This window comes from Homalodisca vitripennis, chromosome 8 (assembly GCF_021130785.1).
Source record: "Homalodisca vitripennis isolate AUS2020 chromosome 8, UT_GWSS_2.1, whole genome shotgun sequence".
Lineage (NCBI taxonomy): Eukaryota > Metazoa > Arthropoda > Insecta > Hemiptera > Cicadellidae > Homalodisca > Homalodisca vitripennis.
The window spans coordinates 127,530,254-127,543,818 of record NC_060214.1 but is presented as its reverse complement, the minus strand read 5'-3'; the positions used below and the strand labels follow the sequence as shown (position 1 = coordinate 127,543,818).

The following is a 13,565-nucleotide window of genomic DNA, read 5'->3' as shown; positions in this document are numbered from 1 at the left end:
ACGATATGGTACATCAGGTACGATATGGTACATCAGGTACGATATGGTACATCAGGTACGATATGGTACATCAGGTACGATATGGTACATCAGGTACGATATGTTTATCTTGGTTGTGTGATATACCGGGTGCTCCGACAAAATGTTGTGTCCAATACACATTTCATCGAAAATGTTTCATTCCCGAGAAAATTGTGAATTTTAAAAACGCCTCCTTATAGGCAACACTTAGCGTTCTCTTTGAGATTCGGCCAGAAAAACGCACAGCCATTGAGATTAAATGTGTTTTCTTCTTAATATGTATTTTAAAAAATCTACTTCATTAAAAAACTTGTAAAACAATTAAAAATCATATTATAAAGCAGCATAAGTGGGAGGAAACCCTCAACTCGTTAAAAATGTAAGACAGTCGATGTTACGAAAAGCTCAGATTTGCATCGATACAGACCGGAAACAATTTTGAATCTTTGATGTAATAATAATAAAGCAGCATAAGTGGGAGGAAACCCTCAACTCGTTCAAAATGTAAGACAGTCGATGTTACGAAAAGCTCAGATTGCATCGATACAGACCGGAAACAATTTTGAATCTTTGATGTAATAATAATAAAGCAGCATAAGTGGGAGGAAACCCTCAACTCGTTCAAAATGTAAGACAGTCGATGTTACGAAAAGCTCAGATTTGCATCGATACAGACCGGAAACAATTTTGAATCTTTGATGTAATAATAATAAAGCAGCATAAGTGGGAGGAAACCCTCAACTCGTTCAAAATGTAAGACAGTCGATGTTACGAAAAGCTCAGATTTGCATCGATACAGACCGGAAACAATTTTGAATCTTTGATGTAATAATAATAAAGCAGCATAAGTGGGAGGAAACCCTCAACTCGTTCAAAATGTAAGACAGTCGATGTTACGAAAAGCTCAGATTGCATCGATACAGACCGGAAAACATATTATAAAGCAGCATAAGTGGGAGGAAACCCTCAACTCGTTCAAAATGTAAGACAGTCGATGTTACGAAAAGCTCAGATTGCATCGATACAGACCGGAAACAATTTTGAATCTTTGATGTAATAATAATAAAGCAGCATAAGTGGGAGGAAACCCTCAACTCGTTCAAAATGTAAGACAGTCGATGTTACGAAAAGCTCAGATTTGCATCGATACAGACCGGAAACAATTTTGAATCTTTGATGTAATAATAATAAAGCAGCATAAGTGGGAGGAAACCCTCAACTCGTTCAAAATGTAAGACAGTCGATGTTACGAAAAGCTCAGATTTGCATCGATACAGACCGGAAACAATTTTGAATCTTTGATGTAATAATAATAAAGCAGCATAAGTGGGAGGAAACCCTCAACTCGTTCAAAATGTAAGACAGTCGATGTTACGAAAAGCTCAGATTGCATCGATACAGACCGGAAACATATTATAAAGCAGCATAAGTGGGAGGAAACCCTCAACTCGTTCAAAATGTAAGACAGTCGATGTTACGAAAAGCTCAGATTGCATCGATACAGACCGGAAACATATTATAAAGCAGCATAAGTGGGAGGAAACCCTCAACTCGTTCAAAATGTAAGACAGTCGATGTTACGAAAAGCTCAGATTTGCATCGATACAGACCGGAAACAATTTTGAATCTTTGATGTAATAATAATAAAGCAGCATAAGTGGGAGGAAACCCTCAACTCGTTCAAAATGTAAGACAGTCGATGTTACGAAAAGCTCAGATTTGCATCGATACAGACCGAAACAATTTTGAATCTTTGATGTAATAATAATTTTCACATTATCTGGTTATTTTATGTGTCATTGCGAAGTAAATAAAGTTTAGCTTACAAGGAGGCGCTTTACAAATTCTCAATTTTCTTTGAAACGAAACATTTGCGACCCAATGGACAAAAATTAACAGTCTCTATCAACCCTGAACAAAAGCGCACTTTTACCAGAATCACCAAATATAATTTAACAGACGTTGTGAAATAAACTTATGCATATTTGATTTATTATTTTTACGTAAACTTCTGATTAGTTTCAAGTTATTTTAATATATAATCACATGGATGATTGATTACTATTGCATCCCGCGTTCTAGGTGACATATACGGAATCAGAGTAGATTTCATATTTTTATATTGATAGTAAATTTTTATACTGCACAATGACAATAGGTCCATGCGTTATAGAACACAAGGGAGTTAAAAAGAGTTCATATTAAAATAGAGTAGCAAAGCCTAGGTTCTACAAATATTAAAGAAATACAAGTTTATTAAGTTTTCTCTTCTGATTACTGTATAAAGGGAGTTTAAGTTTGTATAAAATAGCTGCGTTGGTACGAATGGACGAAACACACGGGGATGCAGATCTCTGAGGTCGTAGTAATAAATACTCGGTATAGCAAATTTTACGTATAAGTCTAATTGTGGCAAATATAACTTACAAGCTCTACTTATAGATGTTAAATCAAATTAGACTTTGCCAAGTTGCTACCAAATAGAGTAATAATAAGGTTAAATGATATCTTGTTAAATGGTCTTGGATGGATCTAGTGGTTCTTACGTTTTTTGGAATTTTGCCTACGAACTTAATCTTTTAATAACACTATAAAATGACTTCCCTTCACGTTAATGTCGGCTCGCATATATATATATATATATATATATATATATATATATATTGAAAAATTATATAAGGCTATAGCCATTTATACAAATTTGATTTATGTAAACAAAAGTCGTTTGACAGGTATTTGGTCTTCCGATCATATGTTAGTTTAGTTATTTAAACGCATATGTGACAGATATGGCCAAATACAATATCATTGAATCGTAAAAAGTAATGTTATATGTGAATATACATACATATATATATATATATATATATATATATATATATATATATATATATATATATATATATATATATATATATAGGCAACCCTGTACTCGTTACTGGTATAATATATATATATATATATATGTATATATATATATATATATATATATAATATATATATATATATCATGCAGCTGAATAACGGTATAAGTTTGTTTTGTCCACCTGTACGAATTGATGTTAAAGGAAGTGCAGATATTTGTATTGGTGCTGTTGTGTTGTCTACAATGACATCTGATTTATTGTACTCACCTTTATTCAAGTTTAATTACAAAACCTTCTTAAATTTAAGTTTAGTACAAATAGTTTCCTTGTCTTGTTTGCTTTGTGGTTCAGTAGCAGTGTCTTCATCGTTTAAAATTAATATTAAAAATATTTTTTTGTAGTCGGGAAGAACTAACTTTTTATTTGTAGAATAAGTATTTATAAATGTTAAAACTTTTAGTGATTACGATGTATATGTGTGAAAACAGCTAAACAAGCAGAACATCAGTAATAGCTTAAGATTATTATATTGTAACTCCTTTCAATAAAACTAATAAAGAGATATTTTAATATAAAGAATGGTAACTATTATCCCAGAACCGAAATAACCAAGCTATAGTAAATTAATAGTGGAATGTTTTTAATTAACTTTCATTAATTAAAAATCTAATTTTTCCAACAACAGAGAAATCGGCAGAAGACAGGTCTTCTTGAAAGCTAACACTCGCCTGGATCCAATAGGCTCCTTTAACAGAGGACTCTGTCATTAACGGGATAGAGATATATTTGTAATAATCGATCATTAATTTAAAATTTAATATTTCTAACAACAGATAAGTCAGCAGAAGGCAGGTCTTCTTGAAAGCTATCACTAACCTGGATCCATTAGACTCCTATAACAGAGGACTCTGTCATTAATGGGACAATTTCCCTTTCAAGCCTTCCACTTTACCTTATAGTCTTCACTTTCACAGCAATAATTATATGTTCATTGATTTTCTAGCTATCATTATTCAAATTTAACGAAAATACAGAATTTGTTTTTATATTAAGTTGAAAAATTATCAATATTATTCAAAATTTAAAAGCAGCGTGATTGATTCCCCACGAACACATATATTATTTCAGATGTAATAATAATAAAACATGTGTTCAATAAGTTGACTACATTTTGAAATCACGTTCTGTTCCATATGTCACATAATAACAGTGCGGCTATACGTGCATATGCTACTATTTAGAGGGTTTGAAACGACTACATTTTGAAATCACATTCTGTTCCATATGTCACATAATAACAGTGCGGCTCTACGTGCATATGCTACTATTTAGAGGGTTTGAAACGACTACATTCTGAAATCACATTCTGTTCCATATGTCACATAATAACAGTGCGGCTCTACGTGCATATGCTACTATTTAGAGGGTTTGAAACGACTACATTTTGAAATCACGTTCTGTTCCATATGTCACATAATAACAGTGCGGCTCTACGTGCATATGCTACTATTTAGAGGGTTTGAAACGACTACATTCTGAAATCACATTCTGTTCCATATGTCACATAATAACAGTGCGGCTCTACGTGCATATGCTACTATTTAGAGGGTTTGAAACGACTACATTTTGAAATCACGTTCTGTTCCATATGTCACATAATAACAGTGCGGCTCTACGTGCATATGCTACTATTTAGAGGGTTTGAAACGACTACATTTTGAAATCACGTTCTGTTCCATATGTCACATAATAACAGTGCGGCTATACGTGCATATGCTACTATTTAGAGGGTTTGAAACGACTACATTTTGAAATCACGTTCTGTTCCATATGTCACATAATAACAGTGCGGCTATACGTGTATATGCTACTATTTAGAGGGTTTGAAACGACTACATTCTGAAATCACATTCTGTTCCATATGTCACATAATAACAGTGCGGCTATACGTGCATATGCTACTATTTAGAGGGTTTGAAACGACTACATTTTGAAATCACGTTCTGTTCCATATGTCACATAATAACAGTGCGGCTATACGTGCATATGCTACTATTTAGAGGGTTTGAAACGACTACATTTTGAAATCACATTCTGTTCCATATGTCACATAATAACAGTGCGGCTATACGTGCATATGCTACTATTTAGAGGGTTTGAAACGACTACATTTTGAAATCACGTTCTGTTCCATATGTCACATAATAACAGTGCGGCTATACGTGCATATGCTACTATTTAGAGGGTTTGAAACGACTACATTTTGAAATCACATTCTGTTCCATATGTCACATAATAACAGTGCGGCTATACGTGCATATGCTACTATTTAGAGGGTTTGAAACGACTACATTTTGAAATCACATTCTGTTCCATATGTCACATAATAACAGTGCGGCTATACGTGCATATGCTACTATTTAGAGGGTTTGAAACGACTACATTTTGAAATCACGTTCTGTTCCATATGTCACATAATAACAGTGCGGCTATACGTGCATATGCTACTATTTAGAGGGTTTGAAACGACTACATTTTGAAATCACATTCTGTTCCATATGTCACATAATAACAGTGCGGCTATACGTGCATATGCTACTATTTAGAGGGTTTGAAACGACTACATTTTGAAATCACATTCTGTTCCATATGTCACATAATAACAGTGCGGCTATACGTGCATATGCTATTATTTAGAGGGTTTGAAACGCAACTTATAACATTTATTAGCTGTGTTGACTGCAACATAACGAGTTTACAATTCATTATTTTATTTCTTTCAAAGCTCCATTTGTATATATATTTAAAACACTTTTTGACACATTTTTATTTAACACATTTTTAATCTTTTTTGCATGTATTTCACTTCTATTAATTAGTTTCAAGAGTTATTTCTTATTGTAAATAATCTGTTTGTTTATATAAATGAGTACGTTCCCCTTTCAACAACAAATATTATTTCAAAACCGTTGTTTAATGTTCATTATTGAAGAAGAATAATTTAAAGGGAGAGCAGGATTACAACATTAGCTAGTAATAACAATAATATCACTTCACGTTTCGAAAAATGATATTATTCTTCTACATTAGGCTTCAAATTCTAAAACATTAGGGCTGGTATACTGATACAAATATTTCAAATTTAATGCTGATACAAAATATTTCAAATTTAATGCTATCTTGCAATGGTGTAACGTACATTTTACATATATTTTTACATTAGTGTGGTCTTTGGTGAATTCATCACCATATGTTGAAATAATTTATTTCATTCCAGGATTAACCCTGTGATTTAGAGTTTGCCGCTGGAGAAAATGGGGTGGGATGGCTAGAGAGGGGAGAAGGGGAGGGAGGGATGGAGAGAGAGAGTGATGGCTGGAGGTGGCGGAGAGGGAGGTTGAGAGGGGGGAGAGAGGTAGAGGGAGGGAGAGAACTTGGTTGTTCCTCGGTCGATATAGTTCGTGTCAGATACATTTTAGTGCACTCAATTGTACACCTCAGGTGACAATGACACTTTCACTTTACCTACTTATAGGTGTCTCTGATGTCGAATGATGTAAAGATTTGTTTTGTGCTTCTTAGACGCCGACTTTCTTTGGATCTCTTCATGCGAACATGGCTCCAAATTGCAGGAGTCAAGTCTGAGACAGTGTCAGATACCAGACGCTGCTATAAAATTAAGTTGAACTGGAGCTAAACTCAACATTTAAATTGAATCAACGCTTCCTACCATAGCTAAGTTATTAATATCATTACCTTCAATATTGCATATTAATTATTCGATCTCAGAAGATAATAACGTAGCAATATACGCTTACTGGAAATCCTGATAACTCAAATAAGTTTCTAACCACCAATGACTACGGGCACAGCCGCGTTTGGCAACCAAAAATTGCCAACTCCGATTGCCGACGATAGTTGCCGATGGAAGTTTGCAATTTGTATCTGCAACCATGAACACAGTTTGCTCATTTTTACTGCAACTTGCAACCAAAAAATTAGACAGTATATAGAATGTCGAGTGCGGAAGAGGTTGTACTTGCTGCGGCAGCGTGTGTTGTTCTAGATAAATGGAGAAGACGGAGAAGATTCTGGGTTCGACCTTCATTGCAGGTAAGAGCAAGGTATAGTGGCAGCGATCTATTGAATGACTTAAATAGAGATGATACAGATCCTTTGACGGGAGAATTGAGATGCAATAGCAGTATGAAAAACTTTTTTAAGAATGTCGAGCAACGATTTTGAATGTTTAATTGTTGGTATTGGACACAAAATTAGCAAAAAGAATACTAACTACAGAAAAGCAATTCCAGTGCGTAAAAGGTTAGCTATAACTTTGCAATTTTTTTTCAACTGGCGACTCTTATACAAGCATAAGTTATTTGTTTAAAGTTTCAAAAAGTGCGATATCTCTCTTTGTGCCAGATGTTTGTGAGGCTTTGATATGTTTCCTGAAGGATAACATACAGGTGGGTAAATGTTAAATACCTATCGACCACGTGGAGCCGATAGGTGGGAGGGGTAGCGGGGTTAGTTGCAGACTCAAGTCGCAGCTCAATTTGGCACTGCAACTGGTATTGCCGACCGAGGTTGGCAACCGCCTTTGATCTTTATCGACTTCAGTCGGAAAACCAAATTTTGATTGCCAACGCGTAAAATCGGTCTACAACTAGAGTTGGCAATGCGAGTTGCAGTTGTTTTAAGGCGTTCAACTGAAAATTGCCGATAAAAGTCTGCAATCATTGGTTGCCAACTCCGGTGTAAACGCGGCTTAAGGGTAGAGTGGGAAGGGGCTATTTCCTGGAAACCGCGTGACTCATCCGCCGGGCGCTACCGCTACTGACTGGCTGAGGGCGCTCCTACACTGGACCCGTTTTTTCTCCCGATTTGACGGTCGGCTCGGTCGGCTCGCGTCTGAAGTAAACAAACACAAGACGCGCAGTGTACCCTCCTACACTGGCACCGGCGGGCCGTCCCGGTAAACGGACGCGTCGGGCGATGCTAAAGACGGATCGGCCGAGAACCAAACCTGTTTGTTTTTTTCGTCCGTGTCGGAGTCGTCGGGCCAGTCGAGAGTCGATGTAGGACCGTGTCATTCCTGTTTATTTAATTTGTAGTCAAGTTTTAGAATAGATATTGTGCAATGGTAGACAGAGGAAAACTGATTTCGTTAGTGCGCGATAAAGCGACATTATGGGACCAAAGGGATAAGTTTTATCACAATCGGGACTTCCGATCAAAGTTATGGGAAGAAGTAGCCAAGGAACTGAATGTCCAAGGTAAGTACTGTACAGTTCTCATACATTTTCGTTTTATCGTTTACCTACGTAACAAGTTATAATTATTGCTCTCAAATTGCAAAACTTGAGCTTTGAGCTCTTGAGCAAAAAAGCTTATCAAGTTCTTTTGTGACATCCTGTAGACAACTTGTCATTTCAGTTAAAATACCTTAAAAACAAGGTAACGCAGTTATTTGGTTAACTTCACAAAATTCCGGAATTCGTTCTCTTAAACCTATTAGGATTTTTGGTATATTTTCTAAAATTTCAAACAAGAAAAATTTGCATTATTATAAAGATCTTACCTTAGCAGTGCTGTACATTGTATGTAGGGACAAATGGGGGTAGGGGTGCCCAGCGTGATTTGTGGATCCACGAAGGTGGGCCTGGATGGTGTATATACCACTGCAGTATATGTTGATGGAGTAATGTCAGAATGATCAAAATAAATAAAGGAAACATTGTAATACAACATTGAATTTAATTGTTATAATCGATTTAAATATGTATAAAAAAACTACAAATCAATATCTAAAAATATGTAATAATGGTAAAACAGTTCTTGGAAGCAAATGTTTGTCAAACATAATTATTTTTTAAACTTTTTTTTCAGTAAGCCTACTAATGTTTACTTGTTAACATTGAAGACCATCTCATCTTGCCACGGAACACTTCCTAGGCCATTGAAGTACTCTTTGTAAAAATTTCTGACATCCTTCGCAGCGGTAGTTGCTCTATTATACCGTCGAGTAGTACCTAGATTAGGCCTTTGGTGATGTTGTACGTATTCCTGTAGACCTTTTTCTAGAACTCCTGGATTGACGGTAATATTATCTCTGTCAATAATGATGTTTTGTAGAAGACACATACATTTGATGATTTTCTCAGCCTTTCCTACTTCTGTTTCGATGGGTTTGCTGAGCAATTTCCATTTTGAAGTTAAAATGCCAAATGCACACTCGACACAACGTCTGCACCTTGACAATCGATAATTAAATATGCGCTCTTCTTCACTCAAATTTCGTTGGCCGAATGGCTTCATTATGTATGATTTTAATGGATAGGCATCGTCGCCTACCAGAACATATGGAATGAGTGTTTCACTGCTGGTATCTATCGGTGAGGGAGCAGGCAAATGTTCTGAGAAATTTTCAAAAAACTTGGATATTGGTGATGCTTCGAAAACTCCCCCGTCGCTTTGCTTTCCGTACGCTCCAACATCTATGAATATGAATTTACACTTGGCGTCGGCTACTGCATGAAGGTTAACTGAAAAAAATTTCTTATAGTTCAAAAACATTGTACCGCTTTTCCCAGGAGATTTTATTCTCACGTGTTTTCCGTCTATACAACCTACACAGTTGGGAAAGTTCCATTTCTCCTTAAATTCTGCTGCAATTTCAAGAAATCTTTGTTTATTAGGCACTGGTAAGTGGACTGGGGCAAGCTGTTCCCACATGCAATCACAAACTTCCTCGACTATTTTTCCGACGGTGTAGTTGCTCATGCGAAATGTTTCGCTCAATGCTTCAAAGGACATGCCTGTTGATAGATACCTGAAACAATAATACAACCTCAAAAAATCGATTAAAATTAGGAATAAATATTAACTTCACTTGTTTTAAAACCTATTTTTCAAAACTAAAGACCTACTATCTGCTAATTTTTTTATATAAGTTGTGATTGTATTAAAATATAACTTTACAAGGAATACGCTACTAACTGTGCCAGATAGATTGTATTTTTTTATTGCATTGCTGGTCTAAGTTATAGTTTCAAACTGGAAATTATTATTTCAGGAGACGAAGCACGGAAGACGTGGGAGCACTTGAGAGATACGTTCAGGAAGAAAGTAAAAGAAAACAAATCTGGTTCCGGAGCAAAACCAACATGGACCTACTTTGAATCTTTAACTTTCTTATTGCCTGTAATGAAGCCACGAGTGACAACTGGAAATCTCCCTGTCTCTGATACGCCTGTCAACACTCTTCTAGAATCTGAGGATTATGCCGATTTAACAGAACATGATGAGACGTCTACTCTAAATATCGACGAACCTGATGAGTCACCAAATGTAGAACGAGCTCAACGATCCGATAACACGTCCACACCTAGTCCTACTCCAGTGAACAACGAGTTTCAGCGTCCTCGGCAAAAGAGAAAGCGAGGATCGACAATACAAAACGAGGCTCTTAATTTGGAAAAAAGGAAAGTCCAGCTACTGGAAGCTCGGTTTGCTGTCCAAAAATCCAGCTCAATGGAGGAAGAGGATGAAGACTTATCGTTTTTTAAAAGTTTGCTGCCTGCACTGAAGAAGCTACCATACCTTCGAAAAATGAAATTGAAAGCTTCAATCTTCAATAGCGTCATCGCTGAGCTCGAAGCAGAAGAAAGATGCAACAGGCCATACCAATCCGTAAATACTCCTCTTTCTAGTCCACAATCAGGGAATTTTGGAGGATACAACTTAAATAATCCCTATGCATCAACTTCAAGGCCTACTACACCACATACTGAAACCTGGCCTACCCCTAATGACCAAATACAGACGCCTCCCTACACCAATACCTTCGAGAATCTCTAAGTACAAACATTAACAGATGAAACATTAATGATTAGTTCTCTTTTTTACATAAGTATTGTTTAAGCTTTTGCTTAAAAATGTTTGACCGTTTGTTAGCTAGTATTTACTTATATACCCTGTTGATAGGTGTAACAACTTTTATTCTCATTTATTACATACATTTTTACAATTAGATTTAATTATTATAATTCTCTTCACGTTAGACAATATTTGATACATGCGCTCAAATTGTATTGTAATAGATTAACATTAAGATTATACATTATAATCTTAGTTATACAAATAACATTAAGAGTCATTAGATTCCATGGGTTATATTTATTTTACATTATTTTACAATTATATTTTGATAAAATAAAAATGTTTTCAATCCTGAATACTATGTTTATTTACTTACCTCAAGAGAATCGATAGCTTTTCGGCAGGTTCTATACAAGTTCTAAAGTTGGACCATTTCTGTAAATCTCCCTTGATGTGGGACAGTATGTAGTCATATGTTTCAACAGTCATTCGATAGTATTTCTTGAATTTGTCAGCATGATCACGTAAGGGTAAACAGGTCACATAAAAACTCACTTTGGGTGTGATCTTCATTAAACTCATGTACCCAAAACTGTCTCGTGTTTGAATTTAATAATAAATTCCTGTCTAACAACAAAAAATCCGCTAAATCCTCGTCCATTGTAAAATTCAAACAATAATCAACAACAAAACTTAAACAAACTTCAAAGTGTTAAAGCCACGATCCGCACTTCTTGAGAGCTGACAGAGTACTGAGTTTCTCATCTCTCTGCCTCTGTCGGGTTGAAATACCGGCTGCAGTGTAGGAGGGTCAAATCTGATCTGTCTGATCGGAACCGGGTTGGTCGTACCTGACTGAGCGGACCGGCTCCAGTGTAGGAGCGCCCTGACGCGGCTTGTGTTTGTGTTCACACGTGCTTCACTGTCTCGCATAACATGGGTTTGAAACTTCATTGGATGTTGTAGGTGACATGAGTTTATTTTAATTGTAGAATAATGTGAATTCATATTATTCCACAATTTGCTTTTACGCATTTGCTGCTTTTATGGTATTTTCAACTGTTGCCAGTTTTAATATTTAAATCGATATGTGAAAACAATTTTAGGTAAAAACTAGCCGGTTAAGTAAGATACGATCAATTTTAAATAGATTTATAAGGACCAAAGTGCATAACAAAACAGTAACAAAACCGCTACGACTCCTAAGTTTCGCCATAATGTACTGAAGTATGTTTTTGAAAATGAATGTTTATTAAACATTAAATAATTCTAGTATGTAAAAATTTAATACCGTTATTATATCTCAGAGATATTTATAACGTACTTGATCTATTTTTATAGGTTTTACTTGGAACCACGTGTCACAATCTTAGTAGTGTAATTTTAGATTCTGAAACCTTTCAATTGCTATTATTAAAAGTATAACCAACTTTAAATAAACATCATTTTAGGGAGATATATAAATTTTATAACAATTATAACGTTATATCGTCTGAAATTAACGGAAAGTCGTTAATTCAATTGTTTCTATTAAATAATGTTTCATATGCATTAATTTATATACTTATTCGTTCTAGTTACTACCCAACAAAATGTATTGTATATACATATAAGGAAGGTCCACTCAGGTGTGAAGTCTACTCTCTAATGGACTTGTTAAAAGTTAACCGAGATACTTCTCTACTCCTGACCTTATAACTGACTTTCTGCGCCCAAGTTTTACTTCGGAGGACTCTAACTTTACCTGTTCCTGTCGGAGTGTATTATGCTAATCGAATAAAGTCATTTTTGTATAATATACTTTGCAGCCAAAGTCATAGTGACTTCCTTACCGCGATGTAGGAAAACACATGTTACTTTAGTTTCGGTGTCATTCATCGTAGATCCACCGCAGGCACCTTGTCACATGAGTAACACCACAATTCTAACAGAATGTGCGTGTTGGGAGGTATTTTTTAACATTTAGTATCTGAAAGAGAGGGTAGATCCCAGGCATCGAAAAGTCGCGTTTCTTTTCTTGTAAACACTTAGTAAAAGGAAACGTTATTCTTATACAGGGTGAATACAAATTCAGAACCTCCTCTATTATATATAAAGTTTCTATAACCAGATATCATTTGGTTAGTGATATTATGTGACAAAGGAGTTTCATTTAGACAGTAACTTTACTCTCAATAATAATTTTTAACGAACTAATGATGGTCATTATTTTGGATAAAAAGAGATAGCGATTTCTGGTGTTTACCATTCTTTAAGTTTGTTTATGCTCCTCAAAAAGAGGGGTCACACGAGAGAGGAAAAGTCGCAATTTTTGGAGACACAGACAACTTTCAAAATGTCAAACGAAATTCCTTTCCATATTGCACTACTACCCAAAGGATATCCCCTTATACAAAATTCAGAACGATAGAGGGGGGTTCTGACTCTTTATTTACCCTGCATATCCTTCATATAATTCATTAAACATGAACTTTAAACAAAGCACTAGAGTTTAGTGTCAATTTGGGGTTACGCGATTGGTAGTCGAACCATACAAGTTAGGGGTACGCCACTGCACTGAGGCTACGTACAACATACATACGTAGGCCTATACCTCATTTCACTACACTTCATATGTTTATACGTCACTTATTCAAATATAATATAATTGTACTCAGTTTCTTAAAAAAAACTATTTTATAATGTGATTTTCGCGTTGCCATTTGACATGCACAATCATCGAACTCAATGTTGATTTTAATGTTCCATTTATATAGCCTTAGGACAGGACGTGTAATCTGTTAGAGAATATTT

General features: G+C 35.4%; 1 protein-coding gene across 1 annotated transcript; it reads right to left on the bottom strand.

Moving 5' to 3' along the window:
* Positions 1-7,745: 7,745 nt before the first annotated feature.
* LOC124368382 lies at positions 7,746-11,315 on the bottom strand. Its single transcript, XM_046825670.1, has 2 exons — positions 11,149-11,315; positions 7,746-9,723 (listed from the first exon to the last, which is right to left on the bottom strand). The coding sequence occupies exons 1-2, from the start codon at positions 11,259-11,261 to the stop codon at positions 8,796-8,798; spliced, it is 1,041 nt and encodes a 346-aa protein (XP_046681626.1). The 5' UTR covers positions 11,262-11,315; the 3' UTR covers positions 7,746-8,795.
* Positions 11,316-13,565: the final 2,250 nt, after the last annotated feature.